The sequence below is a fragment of the Lates calcarifer genome, linkage group LG24 (assembly GCF_001640805.2).
Source record: "Lates calcarifer isolate ASB-BC8 linkage group LG24, TLL_Latcal_v3, whole genome shotgun sequence".
NCBI classification, from domain to species: Eukaryota; Metazoa; Chordata; class Actinopteri; family Centropomidae; genus Lates; species Lates calcarifer.
Window position 1 is genome coordinate 14,170,864 of NC_066856.1, and position 23,138 is coordinate 14,194,001.

Genomic DNA, 23,138 nt, shown 5'->3' on the forward strand with positions numbered 1-23,138 from the left:
CAACCCAAAATCTGTAACTGTAACCACTCCGACTGATCCTCCGGGCTGCCAAATCCTCTGCAGTGCTGCTGTGTTGTGGCAGAGACGTACAGTTGCAGGCTGGCACACTGGTTCAGCTGCTGGTGGATTTAGACGCACTCATCATCACAAGTTCCTTCTCAGCGTGGGGAGGAGGTGGAGCTCTGAGTGTCCTTTATTGACCGCTGTCCCTTGCTTCCTAATGGAAGGCACCGCCTCTATACTCCCCACCTCTTCTCTCTCCTTTAATCCAAGGTTCAGTCTGCTTTAAAAGCTTGATACACACACTCTGACTTTCTTCATGACTTTGTGCCTCCCTCTTTTCTCTCAGATTTTACTCCTTCCTCTCTCTTTTCCTTTATTTCTTGCCGTGCCGTGATTCACTCCTCATTTGCATTGCATTAACCTTCGTACTTTCTCTCTGTGTGAGTGGTTAGGACAGAGGCTGAGACAGCTACTGGTTGCTGAAGAGAAGAGACTGCACTGTGCTGTCATGTCACACAGAGTGTGTGTGTCTCGTGCAGAGAGTGGAGCAGCAGTACAACTCTGCCTGTGGTGCAGAGGGAAGTCGCTCACACAGTCCGGTCATGCCAGAGTGTGATCGCAGGGGGCTGCCGTGATTGTTTGTCTCTTCCTCCCCGTCACACACCTCTTCACCGCTCTCAGCCTTCCCCCGCTGTTTTCAGGTGATTGAGTCCAGACTGAGATGCAGCCTCACCGCTGCGGCGGGAACTGCTGTGTCAGCCAGAAATGCGCATATTCTCTCCATGTCTCAGTGCTCAATGACAGATGCACATGTGGTGGAGAGTTGCAGAGGTAATATTCATACACACAGCATGTCTGTGGGCGTGTTTTTGCATTTCATCTGCCAACAAGGGCAGTTGAGCGCTGAATTACAATGAGTTAACAATGCCCTTTGGCTTTGAAATGGTTTTCTTGCAACACTTGCAATTAATTAAACAATTTCAAACATGTATGAACGATGACGTTATTACATTAGGGATTAATGTTAGGAGTTCATAAAGATGCAGAGCAATAAACACACATCACAGATTTCAATCAAACCAAGCTACATCAGTTCAGCTGGATTGTTTCCAACATGAAGCCTAATTTAATAACATTTGCATAATTTGACTGGAAGGTACAATTTGGAGAAACATTTGGTAATATTAGCACATGCATTATTCACATATGGTTGGATATTACTGCCACATACTGCAGTAACATTCTGCTCCTATTTATGAGGCACAAAGTTGATATCAAAGACTGTATTCGCCATTGTTTTTCATTTATATCTGGTCTACATTGTAAGCACTTAGCCGTGGTCCATTTTCCACCATACCACATATTGTCACCCTCTTTTATTGCAGCCTGACTCTGATGCTGAAGAGCCTAAATCTTGTTTCATAAAGAAAAGAGCAGCTTGTCTCATCTGCAGCAAAACACACTCTATCAGTGTTGGCGCTCTGTCCGAGGAGCCACACAGAGATTGCAGTTTTGTCACCAGGAAAATGACAACATGATTTTTGCTGTCAGACAGAGCTGTGTGGAGATAAAGACAAACTCAACTTTCAGTCTCTACAAATCAGAATTGATACTCATTGTATTCTCCAAGCGCGTATCGCTTGTGGAAATAGACTTAGACAGACTTTATTGATCCCTTGGGATGACTCCCTCCAGGGAAATTAAGTAATAATCATACATAAATAATCTAGTATTACTACATATCACACTAGACTTTGTAATCCACAGGGTTTGATTAAGAAAGCATTGTAAGAGAGGTGACTAAAATTAGTTACAATTAGATTTGGGGTTTGGTAGCTGCAACTGTTTTCAAGTTAGTAAAATGGATTCATTTAGTAAATATGTATTCTGTCAAAGATTAGCACAAAGATTAGAAATAGCAGGAAATAGCTAGTTTGGGCGTGTTCAAAAATAATAATCTGCCAACAAGCATTTCTAAAAACTCTGGGTTTTTGTACAGATTAAACAAGGAAGATATAACGTGAGCTTTAGAGATGCTGAAAGGTGGATTCTCTTACTGGACAGAGCCAGAGCTGGTTGGTTTTGAAAGACAAACCTAAAAACATTTTATAAGGAATTTGAAAGGTTGCCTATTTGTAAATGCCACTGAACCCTGGTCTACCAATACTGCAATGTTGTGCAGCACTGTTAGTGTAAAATCAATCAAAGATGAAGGGCATGAATATTTGTTTTAAACTGTAATATACTATGTAAAGTAATTTTCTTTTTTGGTGGGTCGCTTTTAATCTCTCCCATCTTCTGCACCATTAAGTGTAAGGTCTACAGGTTATAGCGATGTTTTGGTGAATACACACAGCACTTCTGGACACAAGCGACCCTGAGCAGATGGTGTGTATCTTGTTGTGAAGCTTTGTGCTCATCAGTGATAGTATCAGTATCTATATATCTCCTGCTCGGCTCTGACAGACACTCAGCCCAACATAAACCTGCTACTGTCTTTCATCAGCGTTGAAACTTCTTAGTTTACTACCAATATTTCACAGGCTGACATGTGTCTGCTGTGATGGAGAGGCATCATTAGGAACAGGGAGCTGTGCACCTTACAGTGAGAGGGAAATCCTATCTATCAGTTAATCTGTCAAAGCCTGTCCACCTTTGAGAAGTAATCATCACTCAGCTGCTGCTGATGCCATGAATAACACTGCAGGGGCACATGTCTGTAGACTAAAATACTGCCTGTTTAATTTGGGTTCATTGTATTTCTTTCTGGATGCACCTTCCGAGCTACACCTGACGTTATTTATTTAAAAAAACCACATTCGTTCTTGCTGTCCTAAGTGTAAGCATGCACACTATAGCATTACAGACTGGTAGACAGAAACCAACTGTGACCATGCAAATAACACAGCAGAGAAAGACTATCTATTCTCCCCCAGGTCTCCATCACTACCCGTAAGATCTCCATCAATCACAGAGGCAGCAGACACCTGAAGACAAGAGCAAGCTTTCAAGGCATGAGGAGGAGTTAATTAAATGAATCCATCTTATGATTAAAACAAAAAAACAGCAGGTATAGTTGCACAGTACACAAGTTTATGACGTGGTGTGCTGTTTATGGAAAAGGCCTACACATTTAAAAAGAGCTGAAACAATTAGTCAGTTACTTGATGAATCATTTAAGTCATTAAGTCATTTAAGTCATGGCATGCATGGCTTACAAACTCCAGTCTCTAATAAAATATGAGTGATAATCACTAAAAAAAGTGTGATCAGCAGCACTTCTCTTCAAATCAGCAGTGTAAAAAGGACAAGTGCAATGTTAACATGCTGTATCCTTCATGCATAACCTAACATGATGTGTGACATAGTATTTTTTATGGACATTATTCAAATGGAAGACTTTGATCACCTCTAATAGTGGCCAGAAAGCAATGACCTTGTCCACTAGGGGGGTAGTGCATCAACACCTGTGCCAAATTAATTAAGGCTTTGGCTGTAACACAGCGGGGTGGGGGAGGGTGTGGAGGCTGAAGAAACTTGGAATCAGGCCACTGTAAATGCAAGGCTGGCTCTGCTGAAGCGCCTTTTACAAAAAACCTTTAATTTGCCCTGTATACTGAATGTGGTTTTTACTCTTCTTTGATTTGCTTGTCAAATAAATGCCCCCATGAGTGGCTTCATTATCAAATGTCAGGGACAAAGGCTGGAAGTTGCAGATACTTCATCATGGTCACAAACAATACTGTGAGACCAAATACAGGCATTTCAGCCTGATTTTGTTGCCTTTTTAGTGGTACTTTAAGTACCTGCATTCATTTATTTTTGCCACCTAGATGGCAGCCTAGTGCCACAGAGAATAGCTGACAGAGCAATAGTAGAGGTTTGCAGCTGTCTTTCTTGAGTCCACATTTTTACATCAGTACAGTATTTAACCCGAGGCGTCATTATTGTGGTTTGCTGCCAGAAACTACATATGTCTCTCCAGAAATAACTACTGCTGGAAAACTATGACATGTGTTGCGTAAAGTTCAGACATAGGTCTGCAGGGTTTAATGTTACACTTCACCTCTCCAAGATTTCCAGTGGCAGCTACTTCATACCAAAACCTCTACAGTACTGTATGTCACTGGTAAATGCTGCATTAAAATTCTGCCAGATCAGATAGTTACCAGAGTCAGTTATGAGGTCTTTACGTCACCTCCTTCTCTCCATTAAGTACAGAAAAAATAATCTGGAGGATGATGAAAAGGAAAAATGCCCACAATCAGGGAGGCAGTGAAGGGGTTTCCTGCCTTCACCACACCCTGTCAAGACAGCCTTTCATCACCAAACCCTTTTCTCCAGCCTGAATGTACAGACAGAGCAGACAGAGGGTCCAACTGCAACAACGTACCATGGAAAAGCTGCTGCAGTGGGAGACATCAAGAGACTCTGTTATATAGAGATAGAGGTGAAAGAGACAGAAGGAGGCGGGTGATACAGAGGGGAAGTGGGAAGCCCTGGTGCAACCATTTACATAAATGTAACGAGCGCGGTAAGCAGCAGGAGGTTAATTATGACATAATGCTCTGTGAGTTATGCAAATCACAGTTTGAACTACTGTAATTCTGGTCCTTATTGTTAAAGTATCTTGTTTCCAATACAGCACAAGTCAGCTCAAGTTATCGTCCCCCGAGCCCCTAAATATTTTTGTAGCAGGTGCTTTCATACCGCACAGATTCAGTCATTTTATTACCTGCCTGTTCCTATTCCGCATTTGTTTTTGGTCCCTTTTGCTACAGAATGATCTACAAATGTAAAGCCAGGGCCAAAAATGCAGCTGCCAAGGTTCAAAAACTGAGGCTTATGTTTTTCATTGTTTTTTTCTTATTGTCAGTGAATTCCATGAAAAGCCAAGTATCGTCTGTGTGGCCAAAACCTGATGTTCACAGCCCCACTGGTGTCTGAAAACTATCAAAAACACATCAGTGAGCCACACTGTTGAACTGGGTTCCTTCGTTATAAAATAGAGGGGCCATGTGATTCATTTTCAGTCAGTCCCACATAAACTTGCTGCTGTAAAACACAAAAACACTAAATGTGCATTCACAGATGAAAACAGTCGTCAATAAATGCAGTATTTTCTCGTGTTTGAGTGACGTTTGCTAAACAGTACAGTGCCAAGCTGGTCTACAAAATTAAAGTATCTATTCGTGACCCATTTTTAAAGATTTATATGGACAGTAGAAATGAACAGGCTGGGTATTTAGAGACAAACTTTTGGTTTTGCTTTGATTTGTTGACAATAATAAAACTACAGAGCACTGTCCTCATTATCCTTAAAAAAAGTCCAAAATGTTCCCTCAAATTTGTGATACTACACTTGTGAAGATCATCTATGTCTGTTGCCTGTAACTACATCTTTAGATCTAATATCTCCAACACAGCCAGACACAAGGCAAACTGACACCCTGAGGAGGAACTCATCACACAGTTTCTAAGCCTCGAATAAAAAAAGAAGGTGATCACTCAGTCTTCGTCAGAGATCCCACATCTTGGAATAGCGTGACAGAAGAAATTAAGCTTACAAAGTCAGCGTCTTTTTTTAAATTTGCTGCTTAGAACAAACTTTTATACACTCGCTTTTACACAATCCTTCCTCTTGTGTTTAATCTCTTGTTTTTTTTTTGTTCTGAGCTTTGTTTCTCACTCTCTGTAAAGCACTTTGTTAACTCTGTTTTTAGAGAAGTGCTATATAAAGAAAGTTTATTATTATTCAGGGTCATGGGGACTGATCGTTTCCCAGGATGCATTAGACAGAAGCAGACACTCTAAACACTTTTGCCAGTCTACAGATGGACAGTCACTCATATTTACACCTATGGGCAGTTTTCAGTCACCAGAAAATATAGCACCCTAGGCTCTATTCAGTGAGTTTCACCAGAAAAATCACTGCTTGTGCAAACTGAAAGATAACCATATTTTACTTCTTTTGCTTTTATTGAAAGTCAGATGAAAAGATTCGTATCAGTCTATCTGAATGCTAAATATGAAGATACATCTATATTTAAGGTACAGACACAACATGTAAAACTATAGCTTTAAAAAGCTATACCTTTGTTTGTTTACTGTTCATTTCACTAAGTGTCAGGTGGACAGACACATACTGGCCGTCATCATCTTCATGACGAAACATCTGTTTTTCTACCTTACGGGAAACGAGTTCACGTGAATGTCTGGACTATAAAAGGAAGTGCATGCACGGTGCTCAAGCAATGATGTAGAAGACATGATTGTAATCTGTGTTTATACTATCCATTAGCATTTGTAACCCTCAACATGTGCAGAAACAGATGGACACTGTGACACAAAGCACACACTGAGTTGCCATCTTTGCTTACACTGCAGAACTAGGCCACCTCCACATAAATAAAAATAAACCATCCACCTCATGTACAAGTTTTCTAACAAATCTCTGACAGTTCTAACCTTCTTCCTTCTCAATGGAGAGCTGAGCTCCAGCTAAACACTGACCTCGCTACTCCCACGGCTGAGTGGTCCGGTCTGGCCTGGACCTCCACCCTTCCCACCGCCTCCTCCACACTCCCCACCCCCACCCCCGGGCATTAGGCCACGACCACAGGGAACGTCTCTCATCCTTTCTCTCTCAACCCACTCTCTGTCTGCCCTCTGCCCTCTCTATCTGTTGGACCATGAGTAATTCTGTCTTTTAGGAGCTGTTTATACGCGGTTACGGGAAAGTGATGTTTATGACGCTCATAGCTGTGGTGGATCGATCACACACAGGGACCTCGCCGAGCCTGAAATGTTCTTAAGACGCCTACAGGAATGAAAGGACTGTGAGGCACAAAAACAACAGGTCAGACAGGAGGTAGAGCAAAAGAAAAATGATTTAAATATCTTACGTCACCTAAGCAATCTTCAGCAGCTGCTTTAAATGCTGATGGTGAAGAGAGAAATTATTAAACATAGATTAAAGATTAGAACCAAATGACAGATTTATGAATTGGCAGTGAGATAACCACACAGAGGTTTGCTGCATACTTTCCTGGGATGGTGTTAGTTTAGCCGATTAAAATACTACACCCTCATTCTTCTGCGAAAAGTGAAAACAAGCACAGGCAGCATGATTGAGCACAAGCAAATAGAAAATAAGGTCAGTATCAACACAATTGAAAAACAGTATTTACATTATTATCTAAACAGAGAAGTTACTGGAAGGTCTTCTATTTCTGGGGCCCTCTTGCGGCAAATATCTAAAGGAGCATATTTCTGCTCAGCATGTGAAGGCCTCACTGACCCTGAAACACATTACTCCTCCACCCTCCCCACATCCCACCACCGCCTCTTCTTTGAATTGCCTCTCATTTCTGTAGGATGCAGCTTTACGTCGCAGAGAGACCTTCACTCTCAGCCTAATTGAGTTTACTGCGATGACTCAGACTAGAGGGGAACTCCTCATTTTAAGGACAGGACTGTGGGAATGGGCATGAACTCCCAAGGGTGGCGGTAAAAATCAGGCAATTTCTCACCAACTATCTCCCGTTGAGCTGTAACACTGATGATAGCAGCTCATTCAGAAGTTTCTCAGTGCCCTTGAGATGAAGCAGACAGCAAGGCCAGGAGGTGCTGCTTCGCTCTGAGCTCCTCCAGCTTCACATTGCTCTGCCGCTGCCGTGCCAAAGGCGAGGAGATGTGTGCCTCCTCCAAAAAAGGCAGAAACATTTAGGCAGGGGCGCGCATCCTTAACCCAGCCCATCCTGTCCCTTACAGGTCCGCTCAACAAAGACCAGACGCATTGAGTGTGTACCTCGCTGGGTCTGCTTTATAACAGGCCACTGTGCCGCTGCACTGAGGATGCAGCTCAGGGGAGAGGCCTCCACTTAACATACTGTACCCAGCAGTGTTTACAGTAAGCTTTCAGTGCAATGCACATCTCATCCCTGATGGATGATGATTACTGAAGCCAGACTCTTATGCCAGTTTGCATTTACTGTCAGGGATTTACACATTCAGACAAACATACACACACAAGTGTTACATTCCTACATGAAGGAGCTGTAGCCAGGAAGTTTAATTACTCCTCATGATATTCTTGTTCGGTGCACAATATGATCAGATACATCAACCTAGTACAAACAGAACTTTGTTCCTTGTCAAGTCAAGGCAATTCTATTTTTATAGCGCCAAATCATAACAAGTTATCTCAGGACACTTTTCATGTAGAGTAGGTCTAGACCTTATTTACAGAGACCAAGCATTCCCTCATGAGTAAGCACTTGGCAGTAGGCATACCTAGGCAAATGGACCACAAACTATGGCACCATTTGAACTTTGCAAAATGCTACATAAAAGTTTAAATCTTTTTTAATTGTGCCCTAAAGTTTAAATGTTAATTAGAAGTGAACAGTCATCCTTACCTGGCGAACAAGGCTGTTGGTTGTGGTGTCTGAGGAGGTGCTGCCATCCGACCCTTTAAATCGACCTTTTCTTCGAGCTCCTTTGCCTTGTGACTTCAGAGAGCAAAACAGGAAGAAGTGAAAATGTTAAAGAAATGGTTCATATTTTTCAAGCTCTTCTTGATACAATATTTCCATGCTGTTCCATGTAAGTGATAATGGACAGTCCTCATTCTGTGCAAAAACACATTGGAATTCAGCAGAATCTAATGTGAAGATTCAACAGACTGAGTTAGAGCGCTGCTTTAAAACAGACAAAAAATGTGAACCTATCCTTTAACTGTAGAAACACAGTCTCACTGTTAGTTCAATTAGTTAAGTATAGCTTTCATGTTTCATTTGAAGAGTAATATTATGACAGGTGTCATAAAACGATGGCAATTATGTGGGTGGTCTCTAAAATGCAAGTCGATATGATGAGGGGCTAGAAAAGTAATGCACTCAGCTCAAGTGCTGGTACAGCATGTGTTGCTAGTAGCAACTGGAAAACAGAAATTCATTTCAAATCTGCCTTTTATTCCATCCCATTCCCCCCGGACATGTTAATCATGCATATAAAGAGAGAGAGAGAGAGAGAGAGGGTCAGGGAGGGAGAGGGAGAGCTATTCTGACTGTTTCTGAGGAGCTGGTCATGTAGAGCTGCCCAGAGAGAGTCTGGAGGAACAGGATGAGGTTTAATTAACCTCAATAAACCAAACAGAAATAGCATTATACAAGTTGAATAAATGTACTTTACCGCATGAGAAAGACAATGTATAATCCATCCTGTAATATTTTACCAGGCGATTTCTGAATATCTCATATGAGCAGAAATGTTCACAAACTAAAATATTAGTGGAAAGAAAAAGTACAGTTCTTAAATTTTTAAGCATTTTACTTGATTTACCTCTAATCCAATAGCATTACAGAGGGAAATATTGTACTTTTCACAAGTGACAAGAGACAGCTATGGCAAATTTGCAGATTACAGTTTTTCATTCAAAACATATGATCAGTTACTGAATGATGTAATGTTATTATCCTTTTGACTCAACAGTATATAAAATAGTTAAATTTAGTTTTACCTCAACCAGCTGTAACATTAAAATTTGTTTTTAACCTCGGATGCATTTTGTATTCATGATTAAGTTTTTCTCTGTACTTTCTGAATTCAAGATTTTTACCTGTGATTTTTATATTATGATATAACTACTTACATAAATGTACAAACACTGTGGCTGGTCTAATATGGGGTTTCATTTGGAAACCAAACGTATTGAGAAATGTCACTATCAGCCAGGCTAAATTATGTTAAAACCTCTCTGACATCTGAACAAGTCTTAGTAAAAACTAATAAAACAAATGACAACAGCCACAACCTGAAAAAATAATGACATGCTAGCGTGACTTCCGCCAACATTAACAGATAACAGCTGCGACGACATGTTTGATTAAAACCAATCGTTAAAATTCTACATTCAAACTCGGATAATTACGTTGTAGCCAATTAGCACGAGGAAGTGGACAGGTTGAGGCACGTGGGCTAAAGTTTACCTGTTTCTCTAACCTGTAAACTTTTGTGAACTGTTAACAGACTGTTAAACGACCATATCAGTGTCATTAAATTAGCTTACTTGTAACATCGGGTGTTCCAGCGAGTCCATGTGTTTGTCCAGAGGCGTTGCTGCTCCTGTTTTTGGAGTATTATTGACGACCATTACACCATTAAACAAACGCAAATACTCGACAAAACCTCTCGGTTTGGACAAATACTCCGTCCAAGATAAAAGCTAGAGCGCATTTTCACCCTTCTACCGGTTCATATTAGCGAGTAACAGGCTGATAAAAAGTGAAGCACCGCTGTTCACCTGACTGGCACCGCCAATCCTGAAGTTTGAGGCAGGAGAGCTAAGGAGGAGCTTGCGCGGAAGAGGATGGCGAGGCAGTTTTCCTCCGGTTCAGATCAGATGATGGTGATGATGAGGAGGATTTGAATTCTCGGATATTATAGACTTCAGCATCACAGAGCCTCCTCACGAGTGCCCTCCTACCCACACTGGCTGAGAGCTCTCCTGCTCCGTGCGCCCTCATCCAGCACCAACACCTCCTTCCCACAGCACAAAAGGGTGAAAATGAATTACAGCATCCAAGCAGAAAATGTTTGGTATAAAAGAATTTAACCATTGAGTAACACGACCTTGTACCAGTTAATTAAGAATTTCCTAGGAGCAATTGATTCAACATATCTAACTTTTTCTACAGCTGCATTTTATGTCAGTTATGATCAGGTTAAATCATTTTTGTTGCTGCCAATTCATCATAATCTGTGACTATAAACCTAAATGACACTGGAATCAAGGAAGTTTTGATATTTAAAAAAAAGGAAAGCCAAAAGAGTAACATAAGACCACTGCCCACTGATGCTGAATGTTTGTACTGATATTAATATTTGAAAAATATACTTGTCATTCCTCTCTGTTGTACAGCTGACACATACACCAATATGTTTTTTTTTTTTTTTTTTTTTTTTTACATATCGTGTCAGTGATGCAGGGTTGTACTCCAGGTACATCATGATATCACAGTTGGGTGTGGTTACAGGTGCAACAGAGCAGCTTCTGACCACTATCAACAACACACTGTCAGAGGTTTGAAAATTTCAGCCAGTTAGGGCAGTAAAACAGCCTGGTCTTATAAGTTATTCTTATATTGTTGGATACAGCCAGACTGGGAGTGAGCAGCTGGGTAAACTATATTGTTGTCTGTTAGGCAGGTAAAACACCATGTCAGTTTGAAGGGCAATAAGATTAATCACATGAACTTCAAGCTGAGGAGAGAACAGAGATTGAAGGTCCAGTTGATTTCATCCTCATAATCACTGCAGTTGCCATTAAAATAAGTCTAAATTGTCAAGTAAAGGGGAAAGCTGAACACTTTGGCATTGTGATTGAGCCTACAATCCTAGAATATATCCAGTTTGGCTGTATGCAAACTATGACATTATACAGCGTTAATGAGCTGATTTAAGTAGGGCACTCAAAAATCCAAATATATTCTATTTATGATGGTATAATACAGAAAAAGGCAACACATATTCACAGTTTAGAAGCTGCAACCAGACAATATTTGCAGTGATTGTTTAAGCAACTATAATGATTATAGTTTATCAAAGATGTTGCAATTATCTGTTGATCAACTGAATTATTAACTGACTAATTGTTTCAGTGCTAGATTTAAGTGAGACATTTGCAAACACAGAACATATTCCCAGTAGATCTTTGTACATGAGCTGGAGTTTCCCACAGAGGTGGAGGAAAGGCACAGCAACTACTTTGTGTCCTTCATTCAGTCTATAATGCACAGTCCTGTACATACTGCATGTGGAACAAATGGGACCATTCAGGCCATACTGCAGCTGAGGTGAACTCCTGAGACAAACCTTCACCACAGATATCTCTGAAGTTTTGTTATTTATTACTGCCCTCTAGTGGCTTTTTGTATTTTAAAGGGGACACTCCACTCATTTTACACATTGAAGTGACTTTATTAGTCATGCTTACTACTACTCATCCTGTCACAATAGTTGTCTAATGAGCTCTGTGGCCCTGGAGGCAAGTCTGGAAAATTAACCCCAGGTGATGTCATAGTGATGTCATTGGGGTTATTCTTGGTCTTGGTGGCTTCAAATGTTATTAGAGGTACAAGCTGTGTGGTGTTTGACACGTGGGCTTTTAGATTTGGATACTCTAACAAAAATATCCTGTAGAGGTGCATTGTGGGAAATGTTTTTGGACTAAAAGCTGAGATATTGCAGCCTCCAATGCCTCAGTTTTTACCATTAAAAATTGTCTCTCTTTAGCTTCCCAACTTAATGGAAATACACTCCAAAATTGATGAAGCATTCCTTTAAACTAGAGAGTAAATCAATGACTCAGGAAAACAAGTTTTAGTAGCAGTAATTATTGTATTTCAGGTCACAAGTCCTGTGTCCTGAAAGACAAATAAAATGTCTCATTAGCAGTAACAGTTGATCCCATGTGGTTTTGTGTGACGACATTAACAGGTGCAAAGGATTATTTTCAGTCAAATCTTTTCAAATCAAAGGGAAAGCACTTTTACATTTCCTGTTTTGTGTCTTTCTCTTTGAGCCTTTCCCATCACTTCTGTGTGCTCTGCTGCCCCAACGACCCCAGAGCTGAACTCTTCTTCTGACAGGTCGCTGCTGAGCAAGTGAGGATACTCAGTGTTCACACCAACATGCCCCAGATAAAAAGCCCTTCCTTCCTCTATCCTGGCAGCAGTTGCCTTGAAAAGATGCACACATGCCAAAAAAATGCCTCTTAGGTGCTAAAGCACAGATTTACACACAAGCCATTAGGCCCAAAGCTTTCCTGGAAATGCCAAAGGGGCTGGCATTTCCAAAATAACAGCAGATTTGCTAGAATAAGAGAAAATGCAGTGGACTTCCTTCTATTGTTTTAACATTACTCGGGAAGTCACAGTAAATGGTGTCAGCTTTTTCTGATGTGATAGTCAAATAATCTCATGACACTGTCAATATTACTGACTTTGTACCTTGATAGTAAGCTCAGAATGGCAAATTAACATAATCGCCATGCAAATTCTGCAATGAAACTAATCCCCAGCACAAATACAGCAAGTGCTCGACAGCTGTTTACTCAAATTTTACAGGAGTATGTTGATGTTGAGAGCACCAGAATTTAATCACAACAAGCTGATTAAATAGATGAAAAAAAATCCTCTCTTAAGCCCACTCATTCTCTCAATATCACAAATCCAATTTTATGTCCAAATAAGATGATTTACTGTGTTTCATTTATTTTATTGTGCTGATGAATTCATATTCTCCTCTTCCACCACCCCCCTCTGCAGGCCCACTCTGGCCAGTAAAGAGTGTGTGTGCGCTGTGTGGGCTGGATCACTCCAGAGTTTTTCTGTCTTTTACAGCAAGCATTAGTCATCCAGGTTGGTGGATGAAGAGAACAAATGGCTCAGGTGGGTGGAAGTGCCCTCATATTGGATCACAGAGAGGCCTCGAAAACAAAGAATGATGCCTCTGAGATGAGAAGCTGAAAGAGAGCAACGTTTCTGAAAACAGGGCTTCAAAAACAACAAAAAAAGTATTTTAGAGCAGCTTACATACCTAAGAGGTATTAGTCCTTTTTTGTACCTAACATTAGAATTCCTCATCAAGCCAATCAGGCTTTGTATATTTATAAGTTGTTCAAATGAAGGTAATGCTCTATTGTGGGTTTGTAATTTCCTGTGTTTCCTGGAAAGCATTACTCTACCAGGCAGAGAGGAGCTAATTAAAGATGGATTAAATAGAATTATAACTGTATTTACATTTTCAAAAACAAGTGTTTTAGAATATAAATTCAAGAAATACCAGATAAAGGTGGAATTAAATGATTAAACAGGGGACTAAAAATGAGAATATCCTTTTCAAATGTGTCTTTTTTGTGAATCCTTGAAGGGTAATACTAACCAATAACTCTATTCTAAAAGTGGAATTCATTCATTTAAAGTGTTCTAATTGAATACTGCCTCTGTTTTCCTTATAATTTGTACTAAATCTTACTTTCCTCCAAGGAGGAAATAATGCCAAAACTACAGGTCTGTAAACTGAAGTGTCACCTAAATATGTAAAATAATCAGAAACTGGTATATCTATCTATATAAATACAAAAAATAAGTTCAAGTAAATGTATAATACTTTATATTCTGCTGGTAAGAAATGACTTCAAAATCAAATGATTTGATTGTCTGAGGCAACATGAATATTTCACAGAACAGATATGCTCACTTGCACCTGATGCTGCCAAATAAAGCCATAAGAGTTTAAACTAGACATCAAATGTCCGGGTACAGGCACCAATGACACCTAACATACAAAAATAAATCATCATGTGTATATAAAAAAGGAAGGATTCATACAGCTATACATGATATATTCACTGTAACACCCAGTGTTGAGACTATAACATCATGAAATACTCACTCGTTGACCAATACTGACTTGTCAAAACATTCCAGGTGCACAAATTAACACTTGCACAAATATAGTTGTGCACAGCAGCAGGTAATAATCAACAAGTCAAAGGAAATCTCAAAGAACACTAAAAATCAAGTCACATTTGTTTCAGTTGAACCCCATTTCAATAGATACTGTATGTAATGTACACTTAGGTGTGTGTGCAATCAGAATTTGAGTTCATGTTCAAACAGTGCGAGGAGCAAAAGACAGGCCCAACCCATCAACAGACCGAGGTTCTGTAGGAGAAACACAAGACATGGTCTGTCGGTCTTCACTCGACTCATCTCTGGAAGCTGATAACAGAGAGAAAATAACAGTAAAAACAAAACCCTCAACGTTTTCACAGATGGGATAAAGCTGGCAGTATTACTCTGTATTTTTCTTGTTTTCAAGAAACCTGTCAAAAAGGCCAAAACCAACAGTGGCTTAGTCCATTTCTAAATACTTCCTAATTTTCATACCCTGTTTGTTTCACTCAGCCCCAGACCCATTCATTACTTAAACATAAATCTTAACCATAGACTGTATATAATATACAGACTGTATATAATACACAATCTACGATTTTAACATCAAATTTTCTCCGTTTACTATGTACGTGTATCACCTCATTTTAAGTAGGTTTGTATGCCAATTGTGATGTGCGGTCCCCCGTTCATGATTGGCTCAAGTTCGACTTACCGCCCTCCTCCATGCCTTCTCTTTTCTGATTGGTGGATCCCAGTCCAGCGCCACCAATCCTGGTGAAGCAATTGGGGACTGCGCTATATAGTTCCGGTAGCCTGCCCGTTAATGGCGGTTGAGGTTAGCTCACTGCAGGTGTCCTTCGTTGTCGCAAAAACGTTTACGTTTTAAATGAACTAAAACATAAGCAGTGAGGCTTTGATTTCCCTTTTTGGTTGTATTTCGTAGAGGTTAGGGATAACTCAAAATTTAATTTAAATAATAACCAATCAAATCTAATTTAGTATGTTAGCATGCTAACATTTGTGCACTAAATCCAAAGTACAGGTAGGGCTGATGTCATTAGTTTTGCAGGTATATGGTCATAAACCACAAACAGTCCAGGGGAACATGAATGCTCAGATTTCATCATCAGATAGTCGGGATATTTCACTCAGAATCCCGAATGTCGTTAGATAAAAAGCCAGAGGATCATTGAAGTCAGTAGGTTTCATCCTGCGGGGTGTGTGAATGTTTGTACACAGCTGCTGAGATATTTTAGTCTGACCAACAGATGTGTCACCAGTGCAACAATGTTTCTCACAATAGAGGTCTATTGCACAGAAAAATAAGCTACATCAGGATCAATTCATTGTTGTTGATTTTGGTCTATTCATGGGATCTGTTGATAATAAGAAAAATACAGACCATCACCAGCCTTTAATATGGCTGCCTTACCATTTCTACCAGTGACAAGTAGAGGAAAATCCCAGCAGTGACAGCAAAGATCCACTGTTGCACCTCTGTGTCTGAGGAAACAAAGAGTCCGATGTAGAGGCCCAGAAAGGCTGTCAGAGCACTGAGAAAGTTCATTAGCACAGCAGTCTTCACTGGGAGTCCAGAGCTGAGCAACACAGCAAAGTCCCCTTTGAGACAAAAACCAGACAAGATGGGGGGGTGTCATTCAAACAGAGTGTTTCCTGGCCTCGGCCAAAAAAACCCAACAAATGTGCTCCCAAAGCAAGCACAGTGACCTCTCACCCATCTCGTGCGGGATCTCGTGGCACAGGATAGCCACAGTGGTCGCCATGCCAGTCTCGGCCGAGGAGGAGAAGGCCGCCCCGACAACCAGGCCGTCGGCAAAGTTATGAAGGCTGTCTCCCACAATTACCATCAAGGCCAGCAGAGGAACCCCTTGTCCTGGGAATACAAAGCGAGTCTGTGTCGTTAAAGCTCATCCTCAGACCATGACAATTTCTCTGTCACGCCAGGCGACTAATTACAAAGTACAACATGTTCATTTGTGTGTTATTGTGCAGTTTGTGTTGAAGGAGCTTACTCTGACGTGAAGGGCTCCTTGTGTTTGTGTGTTCAGGAGATATTTCTGTACACTCCAAGTCATCCACTGGTCCCTGCAGGAGAAAGATAATTATTTACAGCACAGATTTTTGAACCTCTTTAACCTTTTATTCTAATTTCAGATATATTGGGATGATTGAAGTGAGACAAATTCAACAAAGCAGGATATTTTTTACATAACAAGAATGGTCAGGAAATAGGTCCATGTCTGTAGTTAACAAAAAGTGGTTTTCCACGTGAGTGACCTGTCTCGGTGTCCAAAATGTTCTAGTTTTGATGTATGCATTCAACTGTGTGTATATGATTCAACACAAATATGAAGTGGTTTCTGAATGATTCAATATTTCTCATTCTCCAACATCCTACATGCTCTGTTCCTTCACTCCCTCCTACACCACTCTTCATTTCCTGTTATATAAGAGCAGAGCTGGAAAATTGATTTAAATGAATTTCAGTTGATTTTTGAACTGTAAACATTAATTCAGTAGATCCACATGATCCTTTATTGAGTATTATTTTTTTAACAATGGGGTTGGGATCAGAACTGGGGCAGTGTGCTGAAGTGTCCCCAATGTTGTGTGAAGCTGTGCTGTAATTTGAAGGTTGTTCTCCTGTAAACAGTGCCCTCTAGCACAACACAACAACACTAGTGGAGGAGTAGTGTGGGAGTGAAGCATCACCGGGGTGAATGAAACTATATTGACTTTAATAACTGCACAGTACTGAAGCACAGCGAGCAAAATATTCAATCAATGCGATGATTTAACTGCTGCAAGAGCTGCCCCTTGTTTTTTGGGAGTGTAATAATCTCTGTTGCATAAAGTAGGAGTTAAACTTTTGCTTTTGTTTTAAAACATGGTGTGTTGATGAACTTTAGTATCTTAACTGTTGCAATAGCCAATAAATCACCGGCAATGATAAGCTGATTGCAAAGGACACCATATGTCTGAGAGTTTGTGAAAACTGAAAGTAACAGCTTCTGACCACACCTAATCATCTACACTTCCAGGATTCATTCCAGGATTAGTCTCGTATAAAAAAATAACTTCAATAGTGTATAGTTTTATATAGTTAATGAAGTTAAATGATGTTCTGATGTGGGGCTATGGGGGTATGATCAAACTAACAATGTTGGGAAACAGTGAAGTAGAAGCACAATATCTTAAATGTTTCTTTTTTGTTTTTTTCTCTCTCTCTCCCAGACACTGTTTTAATATTTTGCTGTTTAACTTCCCAGAACTGCCTTGCTGTGGTCCCTGTGGTCTGCTATATCATTAGAAAAATAACAGGGATGATGACAGGAATCAGGACTTTCTGCCAAGAACACTTAGCAGTTCAGTGTGGACAGTGATGACACTCACCAGCTGTATGGTGGAGATGGACTTGCCCCTTTGTGTCTGTCCGTTGCAGTTGAGCTCTAAGGGAAGGTCACTGGAGTGACCCTGCAGACAAAAGAAAGTCATGAGACCATTGCTGCTCACATTGTTTGTACAAAAGTTCAAAATCTGGTTAGGTAAAGAAAATCAGCCACAACTTCAGCCCCTTTCGCTTGATACACTATGAGTTTGTTTGAGTGTTTTGCTCTCTGTGTCATTTTTGGGTCATTAAATTGATGAACAGCTGAAAAACAAAGCTCTTACATGGCCATGAGAAGGAACTAAAAAGGAGAATATTCTTTCAATCAGAAAAAAGCCATAAATCCCAGCGATCATGCCCAGAATCTTCCACAGATACTCTTTTCCTTCAGCATAGTGCTCATCATCATGACTGTGAGTGCCATCGTGGAGGCCCAGAATCTCCAAAGGAGACAAAAGGACAGAATTAGACACTCAAACTCAATACGTGTATGTGGTCGGTCATAATGGATGGTGCAGTGGTGTTCTACCTGTGGTATGAGGTGCAGGAGAGCGTCTCCTGAGAGCGTTCCCACTGCCAGGCCCACAAACAGCTGCAGGATGAGTGTGAAGGTTTCCTGGCAGGAGTTGAAGAAGATCAGGCAGATGCCGAACATGGAGCCCACCGTGATGAGCAGGACAGCGGCCTGTGCTGTAGCCATACTCTGCAGGTAGGAGGAGGGAGGAGTTTGAACACCCTTTTTCATGTCCAGATAATAAAATCATAAGACCAACTGTGAGAAATCCTAAATCAAATGTGAGTTTCTTCACCAGAATGATGAGAAACTTAGTTAATTTACCCGTTTATAAACCTTTCTTTCTTATTCGTTCAATTGATGACTTAAAATAAAGTACTTGGTGGAAAAGTAAACAAAGTTTGTATTCATTTGTGACTGTGGTTTGTAAAGAGAAACAATGAGGTAAAATGTCTTACTCTCGAGAGCAGTGGGCTGAGATCCTCTTGTTTTTTGCTCTGCGGACTCACAGGCATTGCCTAGCAACTGCTGAATAATGGCTGGACAAATTTGTCTGAAGTGCTCCTTGGAAATTGGCAAATGAGGATCCAGAGCAAAAATATCCACCAACTGATTGGCTGAAAAACATACCTGATTAGATTCAAAGGGGAAAGACAAATTTTGGAGGATGAGTGGGAGGCTCAAATCAAGAACCTGCATGCCGGTTACAGCAAACTAATCAGATATTTGTCTCAGCCTCACCTGTGCCCAGTCTCTGCTTGTTCCTCCATTTTCATGGTTACAGCCTTCCACCTGATGCCCCACTCCTCTCTGTGAACTTCCTCTAATGCTCCGCCTCTTCCTGTCGTGAGAGAGAGTGGCTCCCTCCCGACCCACTCCCAGCTGATGAAGCAGCTCCTCTAAGTCTAACAAAAGAAGTGGTAGATCAGATTTATCTAAACGAGTCAGTGCTCCAAGTCAGAGTTTGTTTATTTATTGTAAAAGATAGGAACAAAATGCAACTATATTCTGCATGTATTTTAACAAAAAGAGCAAAATAAAAGATATCAAAACTGATATTATGGATTGAACCTGCACACATCCAGCATTTTCTGCAAATGTTTATTAATGATTTTGATCCTTGTCCTTTTTAAAAGATTACATGTCTTATTTTTAGCCTGGTGGAAAAGCCTTTGATGCAATATTTAAGGTATCTCCTCTCAAAACCTTGACTAATGAAAATCTGTCTGGAGGGTTAGTGGCTCTTTCAGGCATCATGACTCATTCCTCCTACTCAGAGACTGAGAGAGGAAATACCTTCAAATGACCTTTAAATAATGGACTTACACAAGACACAGAACTATTAAAGGAATAGTGTGGCATTATGGGAAATACGCTTATTCACTCTCTTGCCAAGAGTCGGATGAGAAGATTGATACTACTCTCATGTCTATATGCTAAACATGAAGCTACAGACAGCAGCTAATTAGCTTGAGTTAGCACTAAGACTGGAAACAGGGGCAAGCCTATCTCTGTGTGTTCATGTGTTAATAAGTGAGCTTAATGGGTGCTATAGTGGCTGGATTTTGTTCAAGTCAGGCTAGCAGTTTTCCCCTGCTTCCATTCTTCTTGCTAAGCTAATCATAGCTGGATGGTATTAATCTTCTCATCTACCTCTCCTCCAGAAAGTGAATAAGCTAATAAGTTTTATGTAGACAGTGGTCAGTGAATAATTGTAATGAACCAAATGATCTGTACATTTAATAACGAGCAAATGTCAGACTTTTAATGTGCATAAGATGCTTGATGTACTGATCATCTTACCTATAATCTGCAGGTTACTTGTGCGATTTAGGGATTGAAAGATGTAGTCGGTAAAGAAGGCAGGAGACGGGAGGTTCCTTTGTCTGAAACAGTGGCCCTGCAGGATATGGCTGATGATGGCCGCGGCCACTCTGGGCACCGAAGACTCACCAGCACCTGGGTTTTCTTTTATGTCAACATCCTCAAGTAGATGAGTGGCATCAATACACTGTGGGATCAGAGATTAAATGATTAAATCTGGGTTTGCACCTGCTGATACAGGATAGATTTCCTACTAAGAAATCCCTTACTTGCAGATCAGATGAGGTCTCTTGGTTGGAGGGGTTGTAGTGCTGGTTGATGAGCTGCAGAATACTCTCTGTCTCACTGAGTGACAGGACCTGGTTGTCCTCAGCTGGGTGTAGATTGGTGAGAGCCAAAAGGTAGAACTGATAGTTCCCAGATGAAGAGGAGGAGGAAGAAAGAGAGGAAGAGGAGGCAGGGCTGGACACACACAGATCTTGCAAGTTAATGATGTAGTACAGCAGAACAGTCGAGATCCGCTGATAGTCCTCTTCAGTGAGGTAAGACTTCCCATCATCCTCCAGCACAGAGAGGGCTACGTCTGGTGTCAGGCACTGCAATGAGAAGAGGACCACGTCAGATTTAGACAAGGTGGGAAAGAGGTCAGCGTGATAAAAGGCCCATTTTCTTTGCAAAAACAGTACTCTGCTTCTTAGCTTTGTGGTGAGTTGAATACAAGCCAAATTAAACCCACACACAAAATATAGAAGGTTTGAAGAGTGGGTGAAGCAGTGGGTCTTGTTAGAGAGAGCAGATTATTCAGGAAAACAATGCTGGAAAGCAGAAAGTTGCTCTCTTAATTTCTAAATCTCACTTTCAGGGCTTGAGAGACGCATAATCCCAATGATGGCCCGCCTGCACAAACATGTGAAGTACCTCTAACTCTACTCTATGGAGTTTACTATGTCAAACTGAGGGATGTTTAAAGCCACTCAGCATGAATGCCCCATACAGGTCAAGGACTTAAGCCTCCACATTCACTCACATTCCAGCCATAACAAGCACATTTCATGGAATAAGCAGTCAGGAATGTAGTGGATACTAAATAAGCACTTAGCATACTGGATGTAAAGTTGTGTATCATATAGAGATACTCATGGCATGGCAGGTGTAGATCTTACCTTGTCACAGATGTCCTGAGAGGTCCCAGTCTGCTCTGCACAGTGCACTGCCTGAAGAAGCGTGGTGATCAGCACGTCAGTTTTGTTCTTCTGCAGCTGAGGTTGGTCGTCCAACCCAGGGGGAAGACCCAGTGCTTTGAGAGCCTCCTGCAGGTATCCCCACTCCTGCCCTCTCACCTCCAGCACCTTCCCTAGTAGACAAAACGGCAGGAGCAACAGCAAAAGGGGCGCACTGTTCCTGAAGTGCATGTTCCTACCGGGGCTGTCCGACACCCTCGATCTCCCAGGACTGGCTAAGGGCTTGAGACAACGAGGAAGTGTTAGAGAGAAAACATAGACCTGCAACTACGAGAGAAACCAAGGTGAGTGAGGATTGAGCAGCAAGGCTTCTAAAAAAGAAGAGCAGTGGACGTGTTCTTGCAGAGGGAGGCGTTAATAATAGGCCCGCCAGATCTGGTGGAGGACTGGAGGGCTCGGCACCCTTCAATTGAACCAACCCTCCCAGTGCTGAATGGTCAGCCAAAGCCTGGGCCCCTCAGTCCACAACAAAAGGATTAGTGCAGGCAAGTGAGAGAGAGCACAGGGGCAGAGAGAGGGGGCATGAAGGGGGAGACTGTGGAGAAAATAATTAGTATTAACGAAAACTGGGGACTGAGGGGAAGCTATTATTAAGGCAAACAGAGATTCACATCTAACACAAAATAGTTCTCCTGAAGAGAAGTGAATACTTTGTATAATCACCTCTAGTTTGTGTTTTAATTGAACGTATACCTCTGAATTATTTTTAAAAAAATCAGTTTTTATACTGATCTAAATACAGAACCAGTTTCCTTATTTAGCAGCATCAGTTGTTCATGAGCAAAAGAGGAGCTGGTTTGACTAAATGCATGTAGTGTGTAGACTACAAGCCCCAGAGCCCCCCATGCATAAAGCATTCTTCTGTGCGATCTCTGAGTCATCTAAGATCAAACATACAGAGCGAAACATGCCAAGCCTTCTCACAACACTCTCCAACATCCTCCCACACCGTGCACCCTGCAGGTCAACTCAACCGAGCAATATGAGGACAGAGCTGTTGTTTGAAAAATCCCTAAAAAGCTACAGTCATACCTGAGATAGGAGGAGATGTAAAAGCTCAGTGGAAGAAGCAGACTTACCATTCTCCCCTCTGCTCCCCTCAGCTGCTGTAACTAGGTTTGTCGTCCTCCTCCGATGGGATAAACAGAAGATCCAGTTGTTTGGGGAGAATTCTTGGGCATTGGTGCTGTTGGTAAAACCCTCTTACGAGAAGTAAGAATTGAGTAAGCTCCTGAGGATTAGCTGCGACAGCCTCAGAGGGCTGCGGTTGCCATGGAGAACACTGCCTCATTTTCAGCAGTGAGGTGAGGAGGGGGGATGGCCAGCTGCTGGTAGGGGTGATTGAAAGGCTGATGTCTGAGAACAGAGCAATATTTTCATATCATAAAATCTGATCATCTTTCATCTATGCCAAGTATAAATCCAGAGATGTTGCTGTTATTTACATCACAGCTTACATAACTGAGCACTCAGCACGTATGCATGAGGCACAAGACCACAGGAAGATACGAATGAGGAAACATCATTCTTATACAGTGAAGAAGTATAGTAAAGAAGTGGTTTTGATCACACTGATGGACAAAGAAGAAGGAGGATGGATTTAACGCAGCTGTTTGATAGAGCAGGTGTCATTCAGCAAGAGGGTTCAAGTCTGACTTTGACAAGGTTTCAGGTGTCAGATT

At 41.2% G+C, this 23,138-nt stretch overlaps 2 protein-coding genes across 3 annotated transcripts in view; both read right to left on the reverse strand.

Moving 5' to 3' along the window:
- The window catches only part of cacnb2a (calcium channel, voltage-dependent, beta 2a), an 84,886-nt gene extending 74,333 nt beyond the window's left edge, over positions 1-10,553 (reverse strand). For both annotated transcript variants that reach the window (XM_051066653.1, XM_051066652.1), the window contains exons 1-2: positions 10,076-10,553; positions 8,424-8,516 (exon numbers count right to left, since the gene is read on the reverse strand). In XM_051066653.1, the coding sequence (XP_050922610.1) occupies positions 8,424-8,516; positions 10,076-10,159 (177 nt within the window). In that variant the 5' untranslated portion in view covers positions 10,160-10,553. The remainder of the gene's footprint in view (positions 1-8,423; positions 8,517-10,075) is intronic.
- A 3,605-nt stretch (positions 10,554-14,158) lies between these two features.
- Positions 14,159-22,910, reverse strand: LOC108894992 (zinc transporter ZIP12). Its single transcript, XM_018693642.1, is given in 14 exon segments — positions 14,159-14,792; positions 15,901-16,088; positions 16,204-16,362; positions 16,502-16,574; positions 17,883-17,963; positions 18,162-18,317; positions 18,407-18,562; positions 18,564-18,580; positions 18,850-19,021; positions 19,133-19,296; positions 20,195-20,402; positions 20,485-20,811; positions 21,379-21,678; positions 22,536-22,910. Coding segments are annotated over 14 exon segments (2,133 nt in total). The 5' UTR covers positions 22,539-22,910; the 3' UTR covers positions 14,159-14,663.
- Positions 22,911-23,138: the final 228 nt, after the last annotated feature.